The 27,883-nt window shown below is 37.4% G+C and overlaps 1 protein-coding gene across 2 annotated transcripts; it reads right to left on the bottom strand.

The window, feature by feature from the left end:
* Nucleotides 1-11,057: 11,057 nt before the first annotated feature.
* On the bottom strand, nucleotides 11,058-18,250 carry SLITRK6 (SLIT and NTRK like family member 6). Of its 2 annotated transcripts, XM_075918830.1 has the most exons (3): nucleotides 17,636-18,250; nucleotides 14,096-14,264; nucleotides 11,058-13,684 (listed from the first exon to the last, which is right to left on the bottom strand). In XM_075918830.1, the coding sequence occupies exons 2-3, from the start codon at nucleotides 14,247-14,249 to the stop codon at nucleotides 11,727-11,729; spliced, it is 2,112 nt and encodes a 703-aa protein (XP_075774945.1). In that variant the 5' UTR covers nucleotides 14,250-14,264; nucleotides 17,636-18,250; the 3' UTR covers nucleotides 11,058-11,726. The 2 variants fall into 2 exon arrangements, with proteins under 2 accessions (XP_075774945.1, XP_006122778.2); XM_006122716.4 differs by having other exon boundaries at nucleotides 11,058-14,264; nucleotides 17,636-18,249.
* Nucleotides 18,251-27,883: the final 9,633 nt, after the last annotated feature.

Here is a 27,883-nt window from a genome sequence, read left to right as displayed (position 1 = left end):
ATCATTAAAGTTACTTTGCATCAGATTCCCATAGCCCCCAACTCCAACACAGAGGTAGAATGGGGCAGTCTGGACGTACCGCGGTCGACAAGGAAAGTCTTTGTTGACCGCTCCGGTAAACCTCATTTTACGAAGCATACCGGAGCGGTTGACAAAGCCTTCCCTTGTTGACCGTGGCATGTCCAGAGTGCCCCGCTGTGCTGCCAAACAGCTGATCGGCACAGCGCGGCAGCCATTTTTATGTAAATGAAGTGGTGATTATTTAAATCGCCGCTTCATTTTCCTATGTATAGTAAACTCATTTACATGGCTCCGTCGACGGAACCATGTAGTCTATACATACACTTAGTTACCTAAATGTCTTTAAGAATCTGGACCTAAATGCTGTCAAATACACAAAATAAGCAAACTGAACAATTACATTTTTGTTAGTTTATTTTAGTTATACTATTTTAAATTTACTCGTAACTATAGTAGCTACAAATTATTCAGAGAAGAAATGTGAATTGCAAGTTGATAATATCCCTTTAAGACTCTGAGCAAGCTCCTTGTGAATTAGCTGATTCTAAAAGCCTGAACCAATTCTGCCTGAGCTGAGTGCTTATACATTTAATAAAAAATTACTATACTTTGTCTCCTGATTAAACTGATTCCTGTGGGCTTACTAAAGATTCCAGCAGGGGTCAGTATGATGATGGCATCATAACAGACCCCTTCCCTTTTTCCCTAAGCAATATTATCTCCCATTGTATAATTAGTCCTCAGTCATGATTCTTATATCTCAAAAGAATTTCATTTGTGACACAATTTAGATAATAGATTATTATTCAAATCTGGATTGGGGTCACTGTACATAATTCTGTAAGAAGCTACATACACCAAGATAGTCACCACAAAGCTTACTGAATTGCCTTATGAATATTACCATTTTAATTCCTTCATATCAAATAGATAATGAATTTGTCTAAATTAATCTTATATGGAAACAAGGACTTTGCTCTAGGCATTGCCTATATTGTCATACAGTTTCAAAAATTGAATATTATACAGTAAAACCTGTGTTATCTGGCACGCTTGGGGATTAGGGCATTCCAGTTATCTAAACATTCCTGTTATCTGATGGTCCCATCGATCTAGGAAAAAGCAATGGACAATAATGGTAAAACTCAAGTTTTTAATATTTGTAATTTTGTAGTGTGAAGCAGTTGGTTTCACATTTCTATTTTGAGTTAAAGATTATTAGTATTTCTTAAATAAAAAATTGTTAAGCCAATCATGGTAAACCAAAAGCTAAGCTTATGTGCCTGAAGATGTGACAGTATTGTGGCTGGGGGGAATGCCAGTTAACAAAGTATTCTGTGTAACAGAGTGTTGGATAACAAAGGTTTCACTGTATTTTGTGTAAAGATTTTTTTTCGTGGTTTGAAAAATTTAAACATTGCATAAATCAAACATTCTTGTTTAATAAATCATACTTGTTCACATATATCAAACACACTGATTAATTATCTGACTTTTTTCACAAATACAATTACCTTGCAAAATACAAAAGCCTTGAACACCTGAGGTGAAAGTGAAGTTACTAGTGCTTTTAAAATACATGGAGAAGTGCTGCACCAATCTGACAAGAAAACAAATTTCATTAATTCAGCAAATATATACATGGATCACTCCATAAAAGACTGAGGGTATGTCTACACTACCCCGCTAGTGCGAACTAGCGGGGTAATGCACGCATACCGAACGTACAAATGAAGCCCGGGATTTGAATTTCCCGGGCTTTATTTGCATAAGCTGGCCGGCGCCATTTTTAAATGCCGGCTTGTTCGAACCCCGTGCCGCGCGGCTACACACGGCACGGGCTAGATAGTTCAGACTAGCAAGCTATTCCGAACTATCTGTACGCCTAGTCCGAACTATCTAGCCCATGCTGTGTGTAGCCGCGCGGCATGGGGTTCGAACAAGCCGGCATTTAAAAATGGCGCCGGCCAGGTTATGCAAATAAAGCCCAGGAAATTCAAATCCCGGGCTTCATTTGCACGTTCAGTATGCATACATTACCCCGCTAGTTCGCACTAGCGGGGTAGTGTAGACATACCCTCAGTCAACAGTTATAGATCATCTATCATACTAAAAAAATAATAATTCGAATGGCTGAGTTAGATAAACATGATCTACATACAGTCTGACAGAAATCTTAGAAGCATTGGTTAATTTGACAGTGCACAGACGTTACAGGTTTTTTATTTCTTATAACAGTCAGAGGGAAAGACTTGCCTTCAAGTACACAGCTTATTTGGTGAATATGGCTTCTGTTTCCTTCCTGAATCCTGTAGTCAAAAAGCCTGTCTCTAGAAAATAGAACAATTTTCTATTTTCTTCTTTTAATGCTTTCAGGTCCATGTTATTTATATCAGCATTTTTTAGCTATATCATGTTCTGGTTTATATGTTTTGTGTTAGAGGAAATTAATCAAGCCAAAGAAAGCTTTAGTTACCTTAGCAAAATATGGTATAGACGTCTTGATGATCATTGCTGTGAAACTAATATAGAATGCTAAATTTATGGCTGCACCTGATCCACAGTCTACTGCAGTCAATGGGGGCATTGTGTTCAAGCCACAAGTCTTAATATTAACAAATGTGCTTTTCTCAAAGGGATTTTTTTACATAGATATTTGTATATGTAAATAATAAATATTTTGTATAAACTGTGGATATGGTTAATTAATATAACAGCATGATGTCTGAGTTGCAAGAACCTATTATTGGTATCGGCTGGGAACACTGATGGTTTTTAGGCACTTATATGCAACTATTACAGGACCTACTGAGCATGATTCAGGCTTAACATTATCATATGAGTCAGCAGAAAGATAGTTATTCTGAATGAAGAATCTCCTGTTGGAGAGTTCTGCATGCATGCATGACTAATGGACAGGGTTTTTTTTTTTTTCATGCATTTCTTTAAATTGTATGTTATTTAAGGTTATGTATCTAATTCATGAGACAAGTAAAGGTGACAGGCCTCATTCACCAGTTCCTAGCCCCTAGTCATTTAAGTGGATATAAAATGTTATCCTTCTGATTAATTAGTGTTTTACACTCACCTGTAAATCATCAGGTGCAAAGCAAAGGGCAATTAGACTCTTCATCCATAAACACACCATATCTCCTCATTCTCAGTTCCATCTGGATCACAACTCAATGAGAAATACTCTCCACCATGGAAATTAATGGTGGGGAATATCTGGCATGCTGGCTGGATGCAAGTTTGTCAGGGTTAGCTGCTTCTGGGCAGCTGGATACTTTGTTTATCTGAGTGTCTGCAAATAATGGAATATGTGTGAAGTGGTGGCCCGGCCAAGGCCACCTGCCACAGCTCCCATTGGTTAGGAGCAGTGAACTGTGGCCAGCAGAAGTTGCATGATTTTGTGCTTATGCATGATCAAGTGAAAACAAGTGCCTACTCGCTCGGCAGTGGCTAACCTGATGAATAGTTTGGGGCCTGTGGGAGGGAGGTTTCCCACCCCTCATGTAAATCTATAGTAACCGGTACTACTACTTATCTGATACTTAGTCATCTACTTTATCAGTTTGATGATAAAGCTATTTAATAATATTTAAGTGAAAATGTGTATCCTTTATGAAAATTCCATATTAGCTTTGCATTTAAAACAATGTAAAAATGCTATGCCAGCTCTTATTCAAAATTAAAATTACAATTTAGATTTATGAGCTGACAAAGCTCAGTTTTATTGCTAATTTAAAATGCTAATTTATGGTAAGAGTGAAAAGGATAGATTTTATTGCATATAAGGGACTCCACTCCTCTTTCTGTCTGAAAATTACTGTAGGTACTTCTATAATCTAAATGGTAAATTAACTACATCTGCCAGATTTGTAAGATTCCTCGAACAAATTATCTCACACACTTATCTCAGTTGGTTTATGTATCAGCAATGAGAATAGGCTAAAATGTAGATAAACCAACATTTATTATGCAATTCCCCTTTAAAATAAAAATAATAAAAAAGCCAAGGCTTTCCTTCTCTCTTTTCTTTGATCCTTCCTAAAATCACAAATAACAAAAAAGTGGTAATAAAAGGTAGAGTCGGAGCTGGATTTTACAAAAAGAGTTAGGAGCCTAAGTTCCAGTTTTGGTTCCACTGAGATGCAAAAACTGAGGCTAGGTCTACACTGTAGTTTTTTTCAGGAAAAGCTACACAAATTGCACTTTTCAGTTTGTGTAGCTTTTTCTGATCTCTTTTCCAGAAGAGGCTTTTCCACCATTTGGCCCATTTGGTCTAGACGAGGCCAAATGGTGGAAAAGCCTCCTCTTTCGGAGGAGTACTTATCCTTTGTAGAACAAGGCATACAGAGCTCTCCAAAAGAGCGTGTTCGCTTTTCCAAAAAAAAAAAAGTGGAAGAACAAATGTGTTTCTTGGACGCAGCGGAGTTTTTCCGGGATATCAGAAGTATCCTGAACCCCCCCACCCTGCAGTGTAGACGGACTCAAAACTAATGCCTGTATGTGCTTAAATTTAATCAGTGCCTAAGTTTTCAGAAGCAAAATACAGGACAATGTAGCACTTTAAAGACTAACAAGATGGTTTATTAAATGATGAGCTTTCGTGGGCCAGACCCACTTCCTCAGATCAAATAGTGGAAGAAAATAGTCACTACCATATATACCAAAGGATACAGTTAAAAAAATGAACACATATGAAAAGGACAAATCACATTTCAGAACTGGAGGGGGATGCGGAGGGGGGGGAGGTACCTTCCCTTGCAACAAACCCCGTTGCCAGCTTTGTCCACATATTTATTCTGCTGATACCATTATTGGACCTAACCAAGTGAGTTATAAGATCAAGAACACATATTCCTGCGCATCCAGAAATATAATCTATGCTATCATGTGCCGAAAGTGTCCGTCTGCTATGTACATTGGACAAACATCTCAGACACTTCGCCAAAGGATTAATGCCCACAAAACAGATATCAGACAAGATCACAAAGAAAAAACAGTTTCTTGCCATTTTAACCAGAAAGGACACTCTCTCAATGACTTAACCACCTGCATTCTGCTACAAAGACCTTTTACATCTGCACTTGAAAGGGAATCCTCTGAACTGTCATTCATGTTAAATTTCGACACTCTCCAAAGAGGATTGAACAAACACTTGAACTATCTTACACATTATCAAGATAGCTTTCCCAATTATCACCTCTAATACCATTAACTCACAAACATCCCACTCTCCCCACCTCTAATATTGTCAATTCACAGACACTTACCTTCCTTCCCCCCCTCCTCCCGCATCCCCCTCCTGTTCTGAAATGTGATTTGTCCTTTTCATATGTGTTCATTTTTTTAACTGTATCCTTTGGTATATATGGTAGTGACTATTTTCTTCCACTATTTGATCTGAGGAAGTGGGTCTGGCCCACGAAAGCTCATCATCTAATAAACCATCTTGTTAGTCTTTAAAGTGCTACATTGTCCTGTATTTTGCTTCAGCTACCCCAGACTAACACGGCTACATTTCTAAGTTTTCAGAGTAAGAGTTCCCTTAGCACTTGAATTTCTGCCTCTTGGTATTCACACTTCTGCTTCACTGTAGATGTCTGGGTACCTATCTCGTACCCAGAAATTCACAAACCAGGGGAGATTAGGTGTTTCACTGCATGAAGGATTGGATTTGGTTAGAAACTAACTACTACATTCAAATTTTAGTGGGAGGTGGTGGTAGCATTGCCTATTTTATAACTTTTACCCCAGTGATTAGAGTATATGCCTGTGATGTGAAAGACCCAAGTTCAATTTAGACCCTCTGCCAGATGGGGAGAAAATTTTAACTAGGGACCCCCTGTATGTCAGAGTAATGCTCTGCTGCTAAGTAAGGAGATATTCTGATGCAGGTCTCCATCATGGTCTACTGTCAAAGCTGTTTCTTGGTGGATAAAGAATGAATTATGAAAGCAGCTGAATGAAATCCAAGATCTCCCACTTTTGAGGTGGGTGCACTAAGTACTGTACCACAGATTATCTCGTTCTGTCTCTTTCTTTCTGCCTGGCCATAATTGTGCCACTCTGGGTAGATACTTAAATAGTTACTGGTGTAGATAGAAAGAACATGTATGCTTGAATGATTCTGTAGTCCAATGGTCAGGGTACCCACGCTCCAAACACTCTTTCATGATTTATCCAGAGTATAACAGCTTCTCTGGGAGAAAAGGAGAAACTACACATTACACTATTCCATAGTTTGCTAGTCAGACCATTCGCTTTAAAGGTTTGAAATTTGTATTCAAATACTTTCTCTTTGGATAGTGGAGGTGAATTGAAGGTCTTCCGAAATCCATGCACATCCTCTACCAAGTCCAATAAAAATTATTAGGTGGGCAGTAGCCTCCATGTCCTGTTTCTTGCCAAATGGCATAGATGCATTGGTCCAAAGAGAGTTCCTGCCTGTGAATCACAAGTTGATAGAGGTGCCTCCCTAAATCCTGGATATAAAAACTTATCTCTGCAAGGATAGAATTAGTACAAAGCCCTGGCAACAGCACCTCCCATTGGCTAACTTATGTTGTCTGTTCTTGATTACAGTCTATGGTGCCTCTCTTTCCCCATTCATTGTATAGGAACCTAACTCCGGCTTTGTCAATTGCAGTGAATTTCCGTGGGCATAAATGTTACATGTTGTTATGCTCAGTCTAGCTTCTTTCATATATCCAGGTATTTGGTGCTTCTATATTGGAACACAAACTATAGGTGCACATTTGGGGTTGTATTATGCCTATGTATTTGAGTGAGCCTCTGAAAAGAAGCCATTCCAACTAAAGAGTATTTGTCCATCATACGATACCATTGAAAACATGAACAACATCTGGTGTTTTCATTCATTTCTTGTTCTTGAAGTGAGCTGGTTTCTATCAAGTTGCGGCTTTTTCAGAAATTGCTCTGTTGTGTTAAAAAGACAAGGCTGTCTGTTAGCAGATGAGCAGGAAAGAGAATGTCATGCTGTATCTTTTCAGTATGGCAATTAACCTCTCAGTATTGATTCCAGTGGGTAGCTAATGTTCTAGTCAATTTCTGTTTTTCTGAGCAAGAAAGATTTAACATCCAATACTGGGGCATGATCAAGAATATCACAAAGCTAAAGCACCATTAAGGGACAAATCCTTGGATGCAGCACACGGCCTCAGAAGCTAATCCCTCTGCTTTGCTCCTAGTCAGCAATGGGAGACCACACAGTGACCTCTGCAGATGTGGACTCTAAAAGTAATGTGCATACCCCTTAGAGACTTGCCAAGCTCTGCAAATTCCTATCTCCTGGAACAAGAAAAGGGGAAATAAAAGAGTGATGCCTCTTCAAAGAGTGTCACAGATGATCTCGTCATCTTGAAATCAAACGTTTCCCCACTCCACCACAGTGCCCTGACCATTTCTACAAGAGTAACCAGTTATGCTGATGTGTATGAGAAAGTGCACTATGATTGGTCTTCCTCAGTTCACAGACCACTATTATTTTTCCCTGTGACACATTGGTTTTCTTTACAGCATATGCCTTTCTCCATTAAAGTACAAAAATATCCTCTTGAACAGATGTCTGGTCTTCCAAGTTAGCCTCAACTCTTCAGTTTCTCATTCTCTTCAGGAAAAATATCTTTAGATATTTGTTACACAACACCATTTGAGGATTTTATTTCATTTAGAGGTAGTCCTAACTGATTCCTCAGATTGTTATCATGCCAAATGCTGCTGATCGTGGTTACAGATCTGTATCCTGTGGCTTGGGCGCATCCCTGTAAAAAGTATGAACTCGTATTTAGTTTGTAAATCCCTTACAAAAAATGTCAAGCAACTATGTTAAAAGAGATGGAAAATAGTTGATCAGTACCATGGTGAATGAGGCACTACACTAACAATTATATGGTTGTGTCTTTTGTGTTCAGAAGTTTGTAAAAATATCATAGTAAGCAATATTTACATGGGCCATTATTAAAGAGGCTGCCAGGATGACTGTAGTAGGAAGCAAAGAGAAGAAAAATCATGTTTATGTATGTTAAAATCTGTTTTGCAGGTTAAAATGAATATCTGCAAGAGACCATTTTAAATTGTGTTTCACGAGAGAAGAGGCCCCTATTGTTATTTAAGACATTTTGTATGCTAAACTGACGGAAAAAAAATGATTGTATTAGGTACCTTGTGGTGCCTTAACAACATAACAGTTATGTACCTGCCAGCTGCACCAATGTGTCTGCTGAGGTACTATTCTTGCACTCAATTATTAAGTACAGTACTGACATGGGAAAAATGAATCCACTTTGTTTCAGACTGTCAGACATGCTGCACTTTCCATTTTCCAATGTACTGTCTCTGTGAAACACACACAAAGTGTTTAACTCTGACTGTCAGTATAATAGAGGAGAACATGCCACAACAACAGAAAACTCCATCAGGGATCTCACCCAACTATCCATTAAGGACACACTCTAATGGCTGTGATGGAAACATTCCAGAGAACCTCCAGGCACAGACCTTTCACCTATCTTTTTTGCCTAGTTCTTATTGATTTTATTTGTTTATTTATTATCAGGAACAGGGTGGGTGACACATGCCTTAGTCCACTGATCCTTGGATACTAAAATAGCCACTTGGGAGAGCACTCCTGGGGATGATTTAATTTATGCAGGGATTGAACTAGCCCCCTTCTGACCGAGGCAGCAAGAGAAACAAAGTTAGTGTAAATTTCTGCATCCCCGAGCTGTGGTGAGTTGAGCACTGACACAACTGAGCATCTGAGTTACTGTGACATGAATTGTAGTCAACATTTTTCTGATGCTTTCAGTCTACTGTGAAAGAGCCTATTTTTCAGCATAGTTGTCCTCCACGTTCTGCTAAGACAACTTTAGCAGCTTAATAATGTGTCATCTATGCATGTAGCACTTATCTGTAGTCTGAAAGCATTTTGCTCAAAACGAAGCCTAAGGGCCTGTCTCGCCACTGCTCTGTACCATAGAAATCAGAAGGTGTCATTGTACACCCCCAGTCGACTGGTATGTATGACCATATGAGGAGAGAGAAGAATAAGACCCAATTTGTTCCATACTGCTTCTGTCCCCATCCTCCCCTCACCCCAGTTCTGACTTTGAAATCTCTCAGGGTGCATCTACACAGCACCATAGCTCAAAATAAGATACGCAATTTCAGCTACACAAATTGCGTACCTTATTTCAAAATTTAGCACTCTACACAGGATTTATTTTGAAATAAATCACTATTCCAAAATGTCCCTTTCTCCTTGTGGAATAGGGTTTAAGGGGATGTCAAAATAGAGAGCCCATTATATTTCAAAATCACGGGCATGCTCAAAAGATGCAGAACAACTATTTCAGGATACTTCTGGTATCCCAACATAGAGCTGAAGTGTAGACATAGCCTCATAGTCCAGAGATTTGATGGCAGAGAGGGGAGAGAGATGAGTTTGAGGGAACCAATCCATTTATTTCAACTTATTTTAATAGAATATTATATATATTGTCTCTGACCCAGAGTCCACCAAATACAATTCCATAAACTTCATTTGATTTTTGATCAGGCTCTTGCCAATTTTAATTATTACATCTATCAGTATCTCATACTGAAAGATGTTTTGTGACAGAATTTAGTTGTCAATTTTCTAAAGGAATTTATTTTGAGTGCAATAATGGTAACATTAGTGTAGCTATATTCAAATCAATATTTCTGTTGTGCACTCTCCTAGAACGTGTGGTGGATAAATCTAAATGATGTTAAGTTTTTGTCATAACCAGAGCAAATGGTGTGTTTTGTTTTGCTACTGCTATACGATTTGTGGGGGCCAACAGGTTTTACTGTCATGGCAATATTATATTATCAATAAAATGTTGTTATGGAAGTATGATTAGATAACAGAAAGGTTAGAGAACAGATCCTTAGCTTGTGTAAAACTGTATAATACCTCTGACATCAATGGCATTATGCAAACTTAAGTGCCAAGAAAATGTAGTTTTCTATCAGATATTATGTTCCTTCAAACACTCCTATATTAAGTGTAGCGAACTCACAGCTAATTAAGAAAACTGCAGTAAGCCAAACTCAAGGAAAGGTATCTTTTTTAGCTCTGAATTTATCAAGTCTATATGTTAGCTTTATTCTATATATTTAGAAGTCTATTAATTGATTCAGCCTTTAAATAACTGTACAATTGGATATCAGAAACATATATTCATGTGTAGTTGATTTACAAAAGGTTTGTTTAAAAGTCAGGAGAAATGCAGATCAGATTTTCTGTTTGGCACAGTGTCAGTCATGCACAGAAACTGAATGGCCTTATTGCACAGTGAACAAGATGCTTCTGTCCACGTGACAACAGAGAGAAGCTTCGTGTTTGATTCCTGAACAGTCCTGAACTTGTGCATGCAGATCTTGCTGCCTTCTTTTTTAAAAAGTGACTTTTAAGAAAATGACTTTTTTTTTAAAAAAAAGCTTTATTTCCACTTGTATTTATAGTGAGCAGTTCTTTGATTTGCTTGAAAGGCACCCAAAATTATTCCTTGTTGTGAACTGAAAAAAATTACAAAACTGTACAGAATAAATAGTTAATATAAATCTAGCTAGACTTTGTTGCAAAATAAAGCTGCTGGGCTCCACACTCTAAGCCACTTTACCTTTTAACTGGAGAAACACGGTTTTTGCTGTTTATGTGGGGCATAATGTAGAGAACTGATACAAACAACAAAATATTCTCTTTTCTTTCCCCACACCTGGAAGTTACTGGCCATTGTGTACTTATTTTTGTGTTTCTGCCAGGAATATTCAAAGCCACCACAGGAGCCAGTCATATGAAAGAAATCATACTCATTAGGTGTACTAATGTATTTACAACTGATTCTCATTAGCCCAGGATTCTGAATTGAAAAAACACCAGTGATGCACAATATTTTATAGCAGCAGAACAGGAGAAGATTGTCCAAATTTGTGTAAAAATGTCAGATAGGGAAAGTAGCAAAAAGCTTTGTTGATGTCTCTTAACTTGTTGGTAATTCTATGTATACATATATTTTCTATCCACATACTACAACAACATGATAAATTAAGTCCCACATAAAAGATACTTAAATGTTTGTAGACACAGAGTGCATATACAATTAAATATCTTTTGTTCTCCATTTTTTCTCTTTTTTTAGCTGACATTAGGTATGAGAGCTTCATTTCCTTCTGCATTTATTATAAGGGAATGGTATGTGCAGTTGTAGACAATGTTCACATATGTAGTGCATATATCAATGCCTAACCAATACATATTAACCTTACCACTATATAATTAGGTGCTTTAAAAATGTAGTCCAATTAAATTGAGCAAAAAGAAAGAAGTACAAGTAACATAAAAATTTTATCCTAGGTTAGGTACAGAATGGGGAGTGCCATACAGACCTTTTAACCCCCCCCCCCCCAAAAGAATATGGCAATCTTCCTCCCACAGTTCAATTACCCAGAAATCATGTTTCATTTGGGGTAAGATATATTGCCTGGCATATCCCCATGGCATCCCACAGTGATCCCTGAGTTTTTTTGCTAGGATTACTGCTGTGCTTTAGTCCTAATGGATGACACATTATTATAAGGCACTTTTATTTACAATGTTCTGACTTAAGATAGAATTACAGATTTTTGTCCCAGTTCAAAGTAATGTCATTTTATGTTTGCTGTTCCAGGACTTCCAGGTAGTCAGGCTCAGCATGTAAGTTAGCTTTGAGCTCAAAATATTCATTTTTAGTCTGTTCAAGCAAAACTTTTCTTGGTCTAGAATACATCAGCGTCTCCATTAACTTTAGCTCTTCATGTGTTCCAGGATAACGTACCTCCATGTCAGGCTGGAGCTGGACAATATTTTTCCTTAGATACTCAGTGATCCCTAGCTGCTGGAGTTCTCTTTCTTTCTCAAGAATGTTTCTGTATAAGGAACTGGCATCCTGAAAAGTCAGAAATTCAGCTGATTGGTCTGTACATTTGTACTTCACATTTGAACCTGTGAGAGGAGAACTGTTCTCTCTTTCCAGAAGACTTCTGCGGAGATGATTGGAGTCATTCCCATCCTTTTCATTTCCCTCCTCCTGTTCTTCTGCATGTTTGGGGCTGAAGGATGGACTTCGATAAACTTGAATCATGGGGCTGATCATGCGTTGCTCATAGAGAGTAGGTGTTGGACGTTCAGTTGTGTGGTGTGTGGTTTTGTGACCATACATGCTATAATGGAGATGAACTGGGCTACTGTCCCTCATGTGTTCATCTGCCTGTTTCTTTTTGTGTCTTCTCCGCCGATGCAGAACAAGAACAACTATTCCTGCTGCACAAAATACAATCGTAATAAACACAATTAGGAGTCCTAGGATTAAAACTGAAAGTGGGACAGCATCTGTAAGTGATCGAAGAATAGTGTCTGCAGTATTGGTTGTTGTAGAAGAAGTCGTCACAATTATAAAGCTAGCATGCGTCGGTAGGGCTGGGCTATTTATTAGTCCTGGGCACAAGACTTCACTATTCAGAGATTTCAATTCTTTTTTTGCTAGGTGTTCTGGAGATTTACAGAAAATGTCACCCATCATGGTGTTCTTACTCAGCTTTTGTATCCACTGCTGCAGCCCAACTGAATCACAAGTACAATCCCAAGGGTTGTCCTCAAGCTCAATTTGTATCAGCAAATCCAGTTCATCCAAGACAGTGCTCACAGGCAAGTGGGTAAATTGGTTTGTTTTGAGGTTTAGCCTAGCTAGTGGTACTCCCAAGAAAACATGGGGTGGTAAAGTTTGAAGAAGATTGTTGTTTAAATATAACACCTTCAGTTTTGGCATTGTGTTAAATGTCCCCGGCAAAACTTCCTTGATGGCATTGTATTCAAGATACAAATACTCAAGGTGCTGAAGACCAAGGAAGAGACTTTGACTTAACTTTGTAAGATGGTTGCCATTTAGATATAGCTTCTGTAATCTCGTTAGATTAATAAATGATCCTTCTTCAAGGATTTCAATACGATTGTTTCCCAAATGAAGCATTTCCAGGCTAGCATAGTCCACCAGATCTGATTTCAGCAATGTCTGAATAATGTTTCCAGCAAGAATAAGTTTTTTAGGGTTTGGAGGAGGGGGACCTAAATCAGACAAACTTTCAATATTTCGCTCTTGGCAGTGAATTAGAACTCCTGACAGGATATGGCTAGTGCAGTGACAGGGGACAGGACAGTATATTCCTGGAACGTGAGTAGTTGGCTTTGTGGCATGAATCACTAAACCTGTTTCCTTGGTAGGAGCTTTCAGGACAGGTATCACCTTGGCTGATAAGTGACTATCACTTATAGAGGTGGTTACTACCAAGGGTAAGGACCCTGAAGGATCTTCAAGTTCATTTATAGGGTGAGTTGGACAGAGCAATTCTTTTTTCAGTCTTCTTAGGATGCTTCCTTTAATAACTGGAGGGCTGTTACACACAACATCACCTATTATGGACTGGGGAGGCATGTTTTCTAGCCATATCTTCAGCTGCAGTAAGTCACAGTTACAGGCCCATTTGTTGTCTTCCAGCTGCAGGTCCAGTATTCGACCAATATGCTCTAAAAAGCCAACATATGGCAGTGTCTGTAACTGGTTTCCTCGAAGATCTAAGTGGGTCAATGGCACAAAGCGAAATACGTTAGGAGGGAGAAACTCAATGGCGTTATCATTTAAAATAAGCACTTTAAGTCTATTGAGTTTGCTAAAGGCACTTGCTTCAATCACGGTGATGAAATTGTTGTCTGCTTGAAGAAACTCTAGATTTTCCAGGCCCTGAAATGTATCCTCTTTAAGTATTTCTAAAGAATTGTGATTGATATGAAGTTGCTTAAGAAGACTCAGACCATTAAAAGCTCCAGGCTCAATATCTGCAATATTATTAAATCCAACATGTAGTGAGATAGCATTGATGAGGCCAGCAAAATCATTCATATGTAACATGGTCAAGCCATTGTTTAGCAGGTTAAGATTGAAAGGCCGTGATGGTGGAACATTTATTTGTGATAACATTTTAATACCTCTTTCTTCACAGTTTATAATCAAGATATCATCCTTTTCATCGCAAGAACACAGATTTTCACAAGATCCTCTCATTGAAGACAAAGAAGTCTGGGATTGTAGTAAATCCGAGGCAACCACAACTGAACATAATAAAAAAATCCAGAGCTTCATTGTTGCCAGTAGATCCTTTAAAAAAGAAAAAGAATTGTGATGATTATTTTAAATTTGAACAAAAAAAATTTGAAAGTTCCCCAAACATACCTGGCCACCCTTTAGAAAAAGACACTGATTCCATACCAATAGTAGGACTAGTCTTGATTATTAAATATAGCATGAGGGTCCTAACACAGAAGCACTTCAGTATTTTTATTCTGCAGCAACACTATATGCAGAGCTCATGACAATTACATTCTTATTTATGGAGTGCCATATAAATATATGGTGCTCTGTAGGAAAGCAAAATAAGAAACAAACAAACAAAAAACCTAAACTGCTTCCATCAAAGTTAATATAAAATATTATATTTTTACCTTTGATGGTCATGCAGTGCTACAGTTTTTAGGAACCTGTAACAAATAGGTATTAATGGGAAGGAAGGATATTAACAGATTAAATTAATAGTTAGTATTCATAAAGAAACTTAAATTCTGGTAGGTGTCAACAATCTATTGTCTATCAAATATTTATTCAGTCAGCATGTGCAGGGCTTTTTCTTTGCCTGTTTCTACAACTTATCTGTAACTTGAAATGGAACTTCCTCTGTAATCCTAGCATCCCAAAAGTGAGAATAAAGTTAATTTTCCCTTTGCTTCAATATGAATATTCATGTGCTTTGTTTATATTTTAATTATAGCTATGGGCAGATGCACATACATACATCACCCATAGATTCATAACTTGAGGAAGATTAAATAAACATGTTATACTGATATATATAATATACTTATGCATTCAATAAGTAAACCAAGATTATCAATACAAAAAAATAAGAGTAAAGTAAAAATACAAACAGGTAAGCGGGATTCAATCTATTAAATTGGACATTTTCCTCTGAATAATTAATATTAATATAATTCTAAAATGCACACAGCAAGAAATTTTGTCATTAACAATTAAAATTGATGAGGGACATCATGTGCACTGTGTAGTTTAAGCTTTTATCTTGCAAGCCATTGGTCTCAAACTTTAGGATGCATGAGAAATACATCAGAACTGTCCAACTATTAAACCAGGAACAGAAACTAGTGGATATTATACATTCTCGATGAAGTATCTGTTAAGCACCATTCTCACTGAGATGGGATTACTTTGTTACTGTTCATATGAGGGTTCCATATGCATCTTCCTTTATAGCAAAGTTGTCTACCAAAGAGCAAAGATATTTACTGTAGCATTAGATGAAGTCATAAGTCTGTTTACAATCTATTATTAAAGTAAATACTTCCACATTTCCAACAAGAAAAGGTTCTTACTATGAAAAGGATGATTTGAAACACATTTCATGCAAGAACTTGCTTTCAGTGCACTATTTATTCCAGAACTGAACAATATTGCTTGAAGAAACCTATGTCGGAAAGGTCACTTAATCTTTTTAAGTGATCTTTTGAAATGTGCTTTGGAGTGCAGAATGTCATCACACAATCAACCAGCTGAATTGATGCTTTATGAGAAAATTGCAAGGAATCTATGTAATTATATTAATTAACATTCTCAGAATTTGGCCATATATTTAGGCATTCCATTTAATAGCAATTACTGTTTAGATGTGTATCTTATTCTTACTACACAACTCATTTAGACTTCTCCTGTAACTTGATGAGAGGACTTTCACAGGAGGCAATGAGATAATATCCTCGTGAATAACAGAAAATGTTTATAAATCAGTAAGCATCTGTTTATGAACAGTGAGCAGTACCTTACACCACAGTAGTCCCATTGATTTAAATGGAGAAGGGGGATTTTCAGCATGAGTAAAGGTGATAGAATCTGTCACTAAACTTGTTTGAATCATGTATCTCATTCAGTAGAAACAAAACATATTTGTGTTGTAGCATAGAGTAATTCTTGAATGTAGTCTGTTCAAGTTAGCTGGTTAACCCTCTGTTTTCCCATGAAGTATTGGAAGAGAGACACAATATGCAGACATTGTATACCAAATTATTAAGATGCATGCCGGCATGATATTGTGTAAAAGAAAACTGAATTCCATTCACTAGAATTCTTTTCAGTAACTGAAGGTGAAAAATGAAGATGCTAGTAACAATAAATAGTGACAAATCTGGTCTGTTGCTAGTTAGCTTTCATTTCTGTATAAGGACACCAACATAGTTATGCATTGTATTTAAATGGGAGTTTTTATGAGGGCCTAGACCAAAATTAAGTGAAATAAATCAAAATATATTAATCTGAAATGTATGTTGCATTTTCACACATATTGCAAACATGATTTTTTTAAATGAAGGCCCTCTCATCATTTTTAAAGATGAAAGTAATAACATTTGCAACCAATTGGAAAACATTCCTTTTTTAATCATTATCATACTTTTGTGGGGAACATAGCAAAAATTCTCTCTCTCCTCTTTCTCTTTCTCTCCCTCTCACTCATAAATACACTGAGAGAGAGAGAGAAAGAGAGAGAGTAGAAAGACACTTGGAACTTCTACATTTTGTAAGTCCTGGGGGAGAAGTGATTGGCATCTCTTTTTACATTTTCAGTCTGTGCACTCCTGAGCAAATAAATCTAACCCTGAATGGGCTCCACTATCATTTTAAAATAGCAGATACTTTCATGGAACAGATGATTAACATTATCTTGAAATAACTCACAGTAAATATTGAATATGCATTTCATTATAAATACTGGACTAATTATTTTCTTGTTCATTTAGTGAAGTATAATAAGAAATTTAAGGTGGTAACTTAATTTTAATAAATAGTTACTGTCATTGTCCTTTCCAGTTTTGATTAAAAAAGACTAGTGATCTCCAGAGACTTCCCTACCAGGCAAATTTGCAGTACATAGAGAAGTAGTGAAATATGAGTCCCTTCAGGCTAATTTACAATATGCCTGAGAAGCAATGAAATAATAAAATCTTCTTTTTAAAAATAGTGTAATTTTTATTTGATTGTAATTGTGATACAAATATTTGTAAAGTGACTGATGAAGTATTCCAAAGCCAGAGTTTAAACAAAAGCAGTGTGCAGTGTATAAAATCCTTCAAGCCTGCTTCTTAATTCTGGATATAAGCACAGTCGCATGATGTATTTTAAGAGAATGTCATACTTTAGAAAAATACTTCTTTAATCCACACTCCTGTGCATACTACAGTCTAAAACTACTCTATTTTTTGCCAGCTGAGTGACTACATGTATTGAAAAACTGATCAATGAAAAAAGTACCTGGAACTGTGCTTGAAATATTAGTGGGTAAATCTATACACATTTCTATCATTTAAATGTAAAATGATGCAAAATAATACAGGCAAATAAAATCAGAGAGATAGAGAATAAGTGAGGAAATTCACTTGAGATAATTAGCTATCTGGAAGCTTTCTTACCTGTACTGAAACGACACTCTGACACGGTCAGTAATGCACAGTTTGAGCAGATGTTCAAATGCAATTCAGTTCTCAGTTCCTTTCTATAAAAATGTACACTTTCTTCCAAATTTTCACTTTGCTGCAAGCTTTTGTACAGCTCCAGCTGCCTAAAGTTAAAAGCCTGGGTCAGAAAATAAAGTACACAATGGTTCACTGGAAAAAAAAATAATGATAATCTCTCAGGCAGAATGCACACTTAGACCATCCTGAAAGCGGTTGTCCCTTTTGCCCAATTAAAATTCACAGCATACTTCCCATCTATGCTGACTTTTCTGCATAAGGTTAACCATTTGCAAGCTTTTGGATGCTGTAAATAAACAAGATGTTCAGCAGAGCTTAAACTGATCCCTCTTGGTTAGATTTTTAGATCCGAGCTGCTTCTGTGTTCTCTCTCTTCTTTCTAGTCTTTCTTGTTACCTCAGTTTGTTATTAGTCAGATTGCCAGGGGCTGGGAGGTAGGCGTAAATAAAAAGACTTCTTGGCTTTTGACTCAGCCTTTAAGCCCTTCCCCTTCCCCATCAGAGAGCTTTAATCTGCCAGTGTCATTTAATACAAGATACAGCTCCACCTTGGGACAGCTCAGCTCCACCTCCTCTTGTAATTTGTCTCACCTTCTCTTTTCCTTTTCTAACTGAACCTTCTGCAATTAAAATCCAGCTAAATCTGCCTTAAATCACTTAAGATCTATTAATGGCTGTTTTTTCAAGACAATAAATCTCTCACACAGCTCCTGCAGTTTTTTTTCTGTTTGCAGACATACAGTGAATGTAAAATCTCTCTAATATGCACTTTAAATGCTGAAAATGCCCCCAGATGAAATTCAAAAGTCCTTGTTTTCCAACTAGCAATAGTGATAAGGGAAAATCTTATGTTCCTCTGCAGCAAACTGCCAGTGATCATGATATGAAGTGTTTATAAAAGTGTAACACTGAACATTAGAGCCTTACTCCAGTTCACCCAATGTGGGAGTTTATATAGTTGTGTGTGTGTGTATGTACAGTGGCTTTAGAGGTTTTTCTTTTGCAGCAAAAGCATTTTATGGTACATTGATGTTTATGTTCACGAGTGAATGCAGGGAGTACACTTTAACCCACACCCTCCTCTTCTCTTTTGGAGGGAATATCAGTTTGATTTTAACTGACTGCTTTCCATATGTTAGGATAATATATTGGTATTAAAGCACATGCTTGTGTATTCCGCTTGGCATTAAACAATGTGTTTGCAAAAACTGACTCTTTCTTAAAATCAAGTTAATATTGAAATAGTATGTCCACTGGGATTCTAAACATGCAATTATTAACAATTGTGTATTACATGAAAGACTACAGGATTGTATGTCCCAGAATTTTCAGCCAACTTCTGACACCCTTAGTTAGGCTGAGCATTGCTTTACTCTAATAAGTATTCTTATTGACTTCAGAAGGGCTATTTATAGAGACAACTACTATTCCATATCACTAGGATCATAATCTTATCCAGTTTCTGTAGGTGCTCATAGAATATCAATAGGCTGATTTTTAGTTTATTTGCCTTACTTGACAATATTTCACAAACATTTTGACAACCTCTTTTATATTGCCAAATTGATTGAAAAATATTTTCAAACTGGGGTTCTTGGCAGAGGGTATGTCTAGACTACATGGCTCCGTCGATGGAGCCATGTAGATGAGTTTACTAGACATAGGAAAATGAAGCGGCAATTTAAATAATTTAAATAATTGCCGCTTTATTTACATCAAAATGGCCACCGTGCTGTTTGGCGGATCAGCTGTTTGGCGGCACAGCGGGGCAGTCTGGACGCTCCACGGTCAACAAGGGAAGACTTTGTCGACCGCTCTGGTAAATCTCATTTCACGAGGCATAACAGAAAGGTCGACAAAGGCTTCCCTTGTCAACCATGGAGCATCCAGACTGCCTTGCTGTGCCACCAAACAGCTGATGAGCACAGCATGGAGGCCATTTTGATGTAAATGAAGCGGCAATTATTTAAAATTCTGCTTCATTTTCCTATGTTTAGTAAACTCCATCGACGGAGCCATGTAGTCTAGATATATCCTAACTATGACAGATCAAACAATTCAAAAGGTTTTTTTCAGATTTGCACTCCTAGTTTGTATACGTGAGTATACAATCTTAATGTTTTAGGTTGTTCAATACAGTGAAAAAAGGAACCTAAAATGTTCACAGAAATCAATTACATTGATTTAATTAGGCAGAGTATTCATGAAAGTTTTTTTGTAGTTTCTTCCAGTGCTAAAATGAATGGGACAGTTCCTCAGATGTGTGAGCTCCCATTGCTTTTTTCTCCAAAAAACTTTAAGATTTATTATTGGTCAATGATATTTTTAACTGAGGTCTTGATCCTGCATTTATCTCTGCATGGATGTTCACCTGAACTTATGTGGCAGTCAAGGCCTACTAACATATTGTTTGCAGTGACATTTAAGTATTTCCCAATGTCTCTGGCATCTATTAATCAAAGAAAATAATTCCAATTAATGTAGCTAGTGATCTTGCACTCAGGTTTATGTTGATGAACATTCATGTGCATAATAAAATCCATCAACTTCGGTGGGACTCCATGCTTTTACAAATATGTGACCATTCAGCTATGACCACATGACAAGGAAACTTAATTTGACTTATACACTTCATCTATACACCTAATTTTAAATTATATAACGGAAGCCAACAAAAGGTCTAAGGAGAGAGATAGAAGGGTTACTGCAAGGAAACATTACCTACCCAGGAAACTTAATTTTTAAAGCACCTGTTTGTAAAATGTTTTTGAGAGATGCTCTCCCTAAACAGAACTGTTCTATAAATGTTAACCTTATCAATCACATTGACAGTTCTAAAATTTGTGAAGGTGCACTAAAATAGCCACAACTGTCAACCTCACTTAGTTCCCAAAGGCCCTAAAAATTTTATGACACTGCTTTTACTTTTTCACAAAGTGCAGAATCTTCTCCAGATTATAAATAAGCATACTATATCCTTCTTATCATACATACTTTCTATGTATTTTTCTAATGACAGAGAATTCTCTCCATTATTACATGTAAACATACATATGTAATCTATCATATCTACAATGGTTCAACTTCAATCCATGAATACAAGGAAGTCCAGAATTAAGGCCTTTTGTTTCATTCTTTACCGAGCTGTTGTGAGTCATTCTTTGTTATATCATATGTTGTATGTGACATGGTGCATAGCCAGATTTAGGCATTTCATACAAGTTTGAGAAAAAAAATCACTTTACTCTGAATTGAATGATTTGTTAATTACTATATAATTAACATATGGCAGAAATTCAATTAGTATTTTCTATTTCCCTCTTAATTCTCTGTACTTAATAATACCCTCACTTCAATTTCACAAAGATTGGAAGTGTCTCCTTTAAAAGCTGATGGATCGGTCAAGCAGTCAGTCAATTTGCCCTGCTGCCAGGACCATTTCTTACTAAAGAGATTTTAACTCCATTAGGATACGTGGGCTCTCAAGAAGTCCACATCCATCCCATCTACTACCCATGACTTTCTGTCAACAGTGTCACTGACTGAAATAGATCTGAACTTTTGGCATCAGAGAAATCAGTTGTAGTAGAGGAACTCTGAGTAGACAAATCCTTCCTGTTCCTAGTCTCAGACATTCCCTCCACAGCACCAATGGTATGGAGATATCCACAGTCTACCTTCAACCTCTCATATTAGCCCTTTTAGGGTCATGTATGTAAAACAGACATCACTCCACTCCCATAAAAGGACAACCAGAACTTATTCCTTAGCTCATAGAAAAATAATATGAGACAGATCCAGTATTTTGCCATTACTTGCAAACTTATTTTCCTCATTTTCTGATTATGTTCCAGCTTTGCCATCTCCTCCAGCTGACCACAATCAAGGTTGTAACAGATACTGGCAGAGAATCTCCATATCTAATTAGAGCAGGTACAGGACTCACAAAATAAATTCCTGGATTTCCTCAGGATCCACCCAAATAGCACTCCTGATGAATAATGGCATATTGGAATCTAAAAGAGCCAACAACATATGCCACTACACGTAAGTGGGCAGAGAAGTGTTACTTTTTCCCAGAATAAGAATTTGAGTTCTATTTACCCAGCTTCCATCTAACTCCCTAGCTGTTCACGCTGCCACAGAAAGACTCAGGGATTCAGAAGCAATCCCCACCGAAAATGAGGCTAAATGCCTGGTCCTTCTGGGGCTAAAGGATATTGATTCCCCTGATTTAGAATATCTGTCTATCAAATGCTGTTCTATATACAGGATTTTCTAAAGTATTCTAAGTTTGTAGACCTTAGAACAAAGTGCAATTTACTTAGAAGGAGAGGATTTACTTTCAGGCCCTTTCTAAAGAAGACAAGTTGGTAATGTTCCCTTATATACATAATATTGGATAATATAGCAATCATACTCTACATAAATAAACAGGGAGAGACAATATCCATTCCCATATGTAGAAGAAGACAACTTATGGAATTGATGTATGAGGTGCTACATAAACTTATTGGCAGCAGCACTCCTAGGAACCCAGACTTCGCTGGTGGACAGCTTAAGCAGTCATTTTTTCATTGATTACAAATGGGAGTATCAACATCTTCATTTCCAGGCAAACAGGAAAGTCAACGGCTGTGTCTACATTGGCACCCTTTTCCGGAAAAGGGATGCTAATGAGACACTTCGGAATTGCAAATGCTGCGGGGATTTAAATTTTCCCCACGGTATTTGCATGAACATGGCTGCCGCTTTTTTTCTGGCTCGGGGCTTTGCCGGAGAAAAGTGCCAGTCTAGACAGGTATCTTTCAGAAAATAAAGCCTTTTCCGGAAGATCCCTTATTCCTACTTAAAATCAGGAATAAGGGATCTTCCGGAAAAGGCTTTATTTTCTGAAAGATACCTGTCTAGACTGGCGCTTTTCTCCGGCAAAGCTCCGAGCCAGAAAAAAGCGGCAGCCATGTTCATGCAAATGCTGCGGGGAAAATTTAAATCCCCGCGGCATTTGCAATTCCGAAGTGTCTCATTAGCATCCCTTTTCCGGAAAAGGGTGCCAATGTAGACACAGCCCAGATGTATTGCTAAAGGGGAGTTTTAACCCAGTAATGCATCACTGATGCTGTTTTATTCCCTTTGATAGATCACTTGAACTATGCCTTCTCTCCTACCCTGTAGTACCCCAGGTTCTTCAGAACATTTGACAAGAAAGAGGACAAATATTTCTTACTGGGCCTAAATGGTGCAGAGATTTCTGTTTTCCCAGCCTCCTATAAATATCAGTCTATTCACCCAACAGCATTCAATCCTTCTTTGATATTGTGACTCAACAGAAGAGCTAAAGAAGGCATCCCAAGCCAGATTTTTTTCATTTCAGAGCTTTGTATTTGGATGTTGGGTAACATCTAGAATTTTCCTTTTCTAAGGAAAGCAAGCTATGTTTCATATCTGCAACAACAAATATTATCTAGATGACTGAAAAAACGTTTTCTAGCTGAGCCCTGTGATTTGTTTTGCTTAAAAGAGAACATGATGCATACAGAAGTAATTATATTTTATTTGCTTTGCTGTGAGAGTAAATTGTACTAGCATTTCCTTCATTTAAACCAATGTTGTCCTTTTAAAACCCTACAGTGAATTTGAATCTGATATTTTGCTGCTCTTTTCTATCCACAGATGGAGTACTCTCAGGAGGAGGAAGAGCATAATATCAGAGTCAAGTATCAGAGGGGTAGCCATGTTAGCCTGGATCTGCAAAAGCGAGGAGTCCTCTAGCACCTTATAGACTAACGGATGTTTTGGAGCATAAGCTTTCATGGGCAAAGACCCACTTTGTCAGATGCATTTGATGAAGTGGGTCTTTGCCCATGAAAGCTTATGCTCTAATACATCTTTTAGTCTATAAGGGTATGTCTACACTACCCCGCTAGATCGAACTAGCGGGGTAATGTAGGCATACCGCACTTGCAAATGAAGCCCGGGATTTGAATTTCCCGGGCTTCATTTGCATAAGCGGGGAGCCGCCATTTTTAAAACCCCGCTGGTTCGAACCCCGTTCAGCGCGGCTACATGGGGCACGAACTAGGTAGTTCGAACTAGGAAGCCTAGTTCGAACTACCTAGTTCGTGCCCCGTGTAGCCGCGCTGAACGGGGTTCGAACCAGCGGGGTTTTAAAAATGGCGGCTCCCCGCTTATGCAAATGAAGCCCGGGAAATTCAAATCCCGGGCTTCATTTGCAAGTGCGGTATGCCTACATTACCCTCCTAGTTCAAACTAGGAGGGTAGTGTAGACATACCCTTAGATGCTACAGGACTCCTTATCAGAGTCAAGATGCAACTCTGAGAGGATCTTTTTTGCCCATAGATTATAATGCTGATGTGAATGAATCCTCTACAGTCTTTTTATAATGTGTAGCATTCTTTCCTCTCATTGTTTGGTATTATTTCCCACCACCAATTATAGTTGCCAGAATGTAGTTGCCAGAATGAGCTTTGGTATATTTGAAAATGATGGGACAAAGCCTCAGGGTATAGTAGATCTATTGAGAGCACAGGTCAGCATATGGAGTATACAGGTGGCTTAAACCTTAAAAGCAAACTGGGTTACATCTTGAAGGCTCCTGTAATTAACATTCACTATAAATGGTTCCAAGAAGCATCCTAACAATGTCTCCTTTGTTCCAACCAGCTCTTTCAACCTCTCTCCCCAACCCCCATTACACTGGTATTAGAGGCAAGTAATATAAGAACTGATTCATTGATCCTAAACCTCTCCACCCTTATACTGATGTGATTCTCAGTTAAAAAAAAAAAAGTGTTAAAGCCAAATTATACAGGCAGAGCCATACAGAGAAGCCATGCAATACTGACGGGTGAAATCCTGGCCTAATTACAATTAAACAGGGCTTTTTTGACAAAAAGGCAGTTTAGATGGAGCATTTTCAACATAAAGGCCCCGTTTTGAAAAATGAGGAGTACAGGATCTTTCGAAACAGGGCATTTCTGTCGAAAATGCCCCCTCTAAACTGCTGGGTTTTTTTCAGAAAAGCCCCATTTTGAAAAAAAGTGGCGGCTGCCATTATGCAAATGAAGCATGCGAAATTCAAATCCCAGCTTCATTTGCAATATTGACGTTCCTAATTTACATCCCTTTATCAAAAAAGGGATGTAGTCTAGATGTAGCCCTAGAGTCTACACGTTCAATTGATGACACTATATATACTGTGATATAATTTAAATAAAATATTCTAAGAAAATATTATTTTATGCTATAAGTAATAATCACCTAACACCTAACTTACACTTTTTGTCAATCTAAAGAAATGGGTTGTGCTCGAAAAAGCTCATGGTACTTTCTATATTTTTTGTTAGTCTCCAACATGCTACCGAATCACTCATTGCTTTTTAAGGGTTTTTTCTTTCTTTCTTACACTGTGGTTATAAGTGTTCTATTTCAAATAATACTTTTTTCCTGCAGATTTTCTGGTGGCATTTTGTTTCTTCTGACTGGATTTTTAAAGTCAATGAATGTTTGATGCCACAGTCCTGTTTGACCCTATGAAAACACCAGCAACTATTTTCAGTCATGGGTACCACCCATAGCTATGTCTAGACTGACATGATTTTCTGCAAATGTTTTTAATGGAAAAGTTTTCCGTTAAAAGCATTTGCAGAAAAGAGCGTCTAGATTGGCACGGACGCTTTTCCGCAAAAGCACTTTTTGCGGAAAAGCGTCTGTGCCAATCTAGATGCGCTTTTGCGCAAAAAAGCCCCGATCGCCATTTTCACGATCGGGGCTTTTTTGTGCAAAACAAATCTGAGCTGTCTACACTGGCCTTTTTGCGCAAAAGTTTTGCCAGTCTAGACACAGCCCAAAAGTATGGAAATGCAGGAAAATGTAATGCAGCATTTAAACTTCTGAATAGAATACTTATGGTGCAGTCTTGTAGTGTTTACATGGGCAACACTTCCACTGATTCCAATAATTTTCCTTTACTTTCTTTAAAAATATATATATTCCAGTTAGCGGTGAATATTTGTCCTAATTCTTATTTAAGCCAAAGTGTTTCATTCACATCTACAACAATATAACATGTTCAGAGTTCCTGCTCAACTTCTAATTTGAAATGTATCAAATTTATATGTAAAGTTTACTGCTGACATATTTTTCCTATTAAAAAAGAAACTAGCAGAAGGCAACTGACACCTGTACATTTGGCAACATGGTTTAATAGATATGGGGAAAAATACAATACCATTTGAAATTTCAAAGATCATTAGTAAAAACTGTGTGGCAATCACAAGTTATAGATGTAATTATTTTATTTTATTTTTTTTGCTGAATGGTATTGTTGTTAGTCAACAACAAAACTATAGGTAGAAGACATAAACTGAATTATGACAAATAGCATTTGATACTGAAAATGAACTTGGCTTACAACAATGTGTGCCCTTCATCATCCCAATAACTTTTCTTTGATGTTGTATCTCTTGATTACTCTTCCCCAGTCTTGTTTTCTTAGGCCTCAGTCCCACCACTGACTCCATATGGGTGAACTCCTGCACTTGTATGGATCCCCACTGACTTGACTGGGTCTTTGCATGGAATTCCTGCAGCTCCCATTGCCCCGGAAGGCGAACCACAGACAGAGGGAGTTGCAAGCATTTGTGCCCACAGACACACATATAAACCAAATGTCTTGTGGGCCCATTCGTGGCTAACCCTTACAAGCCATGGCCCAAAATATGAAAATACCTACTCCATGGTATGTTCAGCTGGAGTCTATTGCAGGACTGGGAACTGAGTCAGTATAAATTGTTTGAAATTTAGATGTTGTCATTGTGTATGCCTAGAGACCACCTAGCTCATGGTGGACACTGCCAGACTGCAAATAACAATACTACTGTATGGGGGCAAAGGAACTAACACAGACCACTAAAACTGAACTAATCTTTTTTGGTCCTCATGAAGTTTGGTGTTTTTTATAACAATGGTAGTTAAAAGAATTCCATATTTGAACTGCACTTTTCTATTTATAGTGCCTAGGTTTCTTATTTGAGGTCTAAATCAGGAAATAAAACATCCAGCTGTAAGACTGTTATTTTTTTTTCCTGCAGACTTTGCTGGTGAAAATGCTGCATGACTTTTTTTTTGCTGAAACTGGCCTTGTGTTTTTAGCTGATTTTCTTAATTTCATACAAGTCTACTGTTTTGTTAGTTTGTGACAAATGAGTTGGAAAAAATGCTGAGATTCTTTTTTTTGGTTTTCAAAAGCATCACATTGTTCTCTATGCTTTAATATAGATATATAGTATAGCATCTATTTTTGCTTCAAATCACTGTTATAAAACATTTGTTTTGATAAAGACAATTAACAGTTCACCTTTAAAAAAAACACATTTTATAGCTACTGCAGAAAAAAAGAAACCACTAATCTCTCTCTCAATCTCTCTCTCTCTCTCTCTCTTTCTCTGTGTCTCTAATGGAGATAGATAGATAGATAGATAGATAGATAGATAGATAGATAGATAGATAGATAGATAGATAGATAGATAGATAGATAGATAGATAGATAGATATGCCTAATTTATATTTAGAAATAATATTTAATTCTCCTTTCTGCAATAGATCCAAGTGATCATAAGTTTATGGAGATTTCATATTGTGTTTATTATTATATAACATCATGTTGACCTATATAATGTTGATCAAACAACTTTTCAAAATAATGTATTGGCCATATCTTTTGTGGAAAAATGCAATCTTGATTTTAAAATTGTCAGTAATAGAGGATCCATCACAACCCACATAAATTGTTCCAAGCGTTAATTACTCTCACTGTTGAAAGTTTGTGCATCATTTCCAGCTTGAACTTGTCTAGCTTCTGCTGCTTGCTAAACTGACACAAACAAAGAGTAATATTTTTAATATGGCTAAATGTAAAGATATACATCTAGGAATCTAATGTGGGTCATATATTGGGGGATTCTGTGTTGAGAAACTGTGAATTTGAAAAAAAAAAGATGTAGGGGTTGTGCTGGATAATCAGCTGAACTCCTGTGTGAGGCTATGGCCAAATGAGCTAATGCCATCCAGGGATTCATAAAAAGACAAATCTCTGGTAGGAGCAGAGAGGTTATTTTACTTCTTTACTTGGCATTTGTGTCACTGCAGCTGGGACTCTGCCAC

The sequence above is a fragment of the Pelodiscus sinensis genome, chromosome 1 (genome assembly GCF_049634645.1).
Source record: "Pelodiscus sinensis isolate JC-2024 chromosome 1, ASM4963464v1, whole genome shotgun sequence".
Taxonomy (NCBI): domain Eukaryota; kingdom Metazoa; phylum Chordata; order Testudines; family Trionychidae; genus Pelodiscus; species Pelodiscus sinensis.
This window is presented reverse-complemented; position numbering and strand designations above follow the sequence as displayed.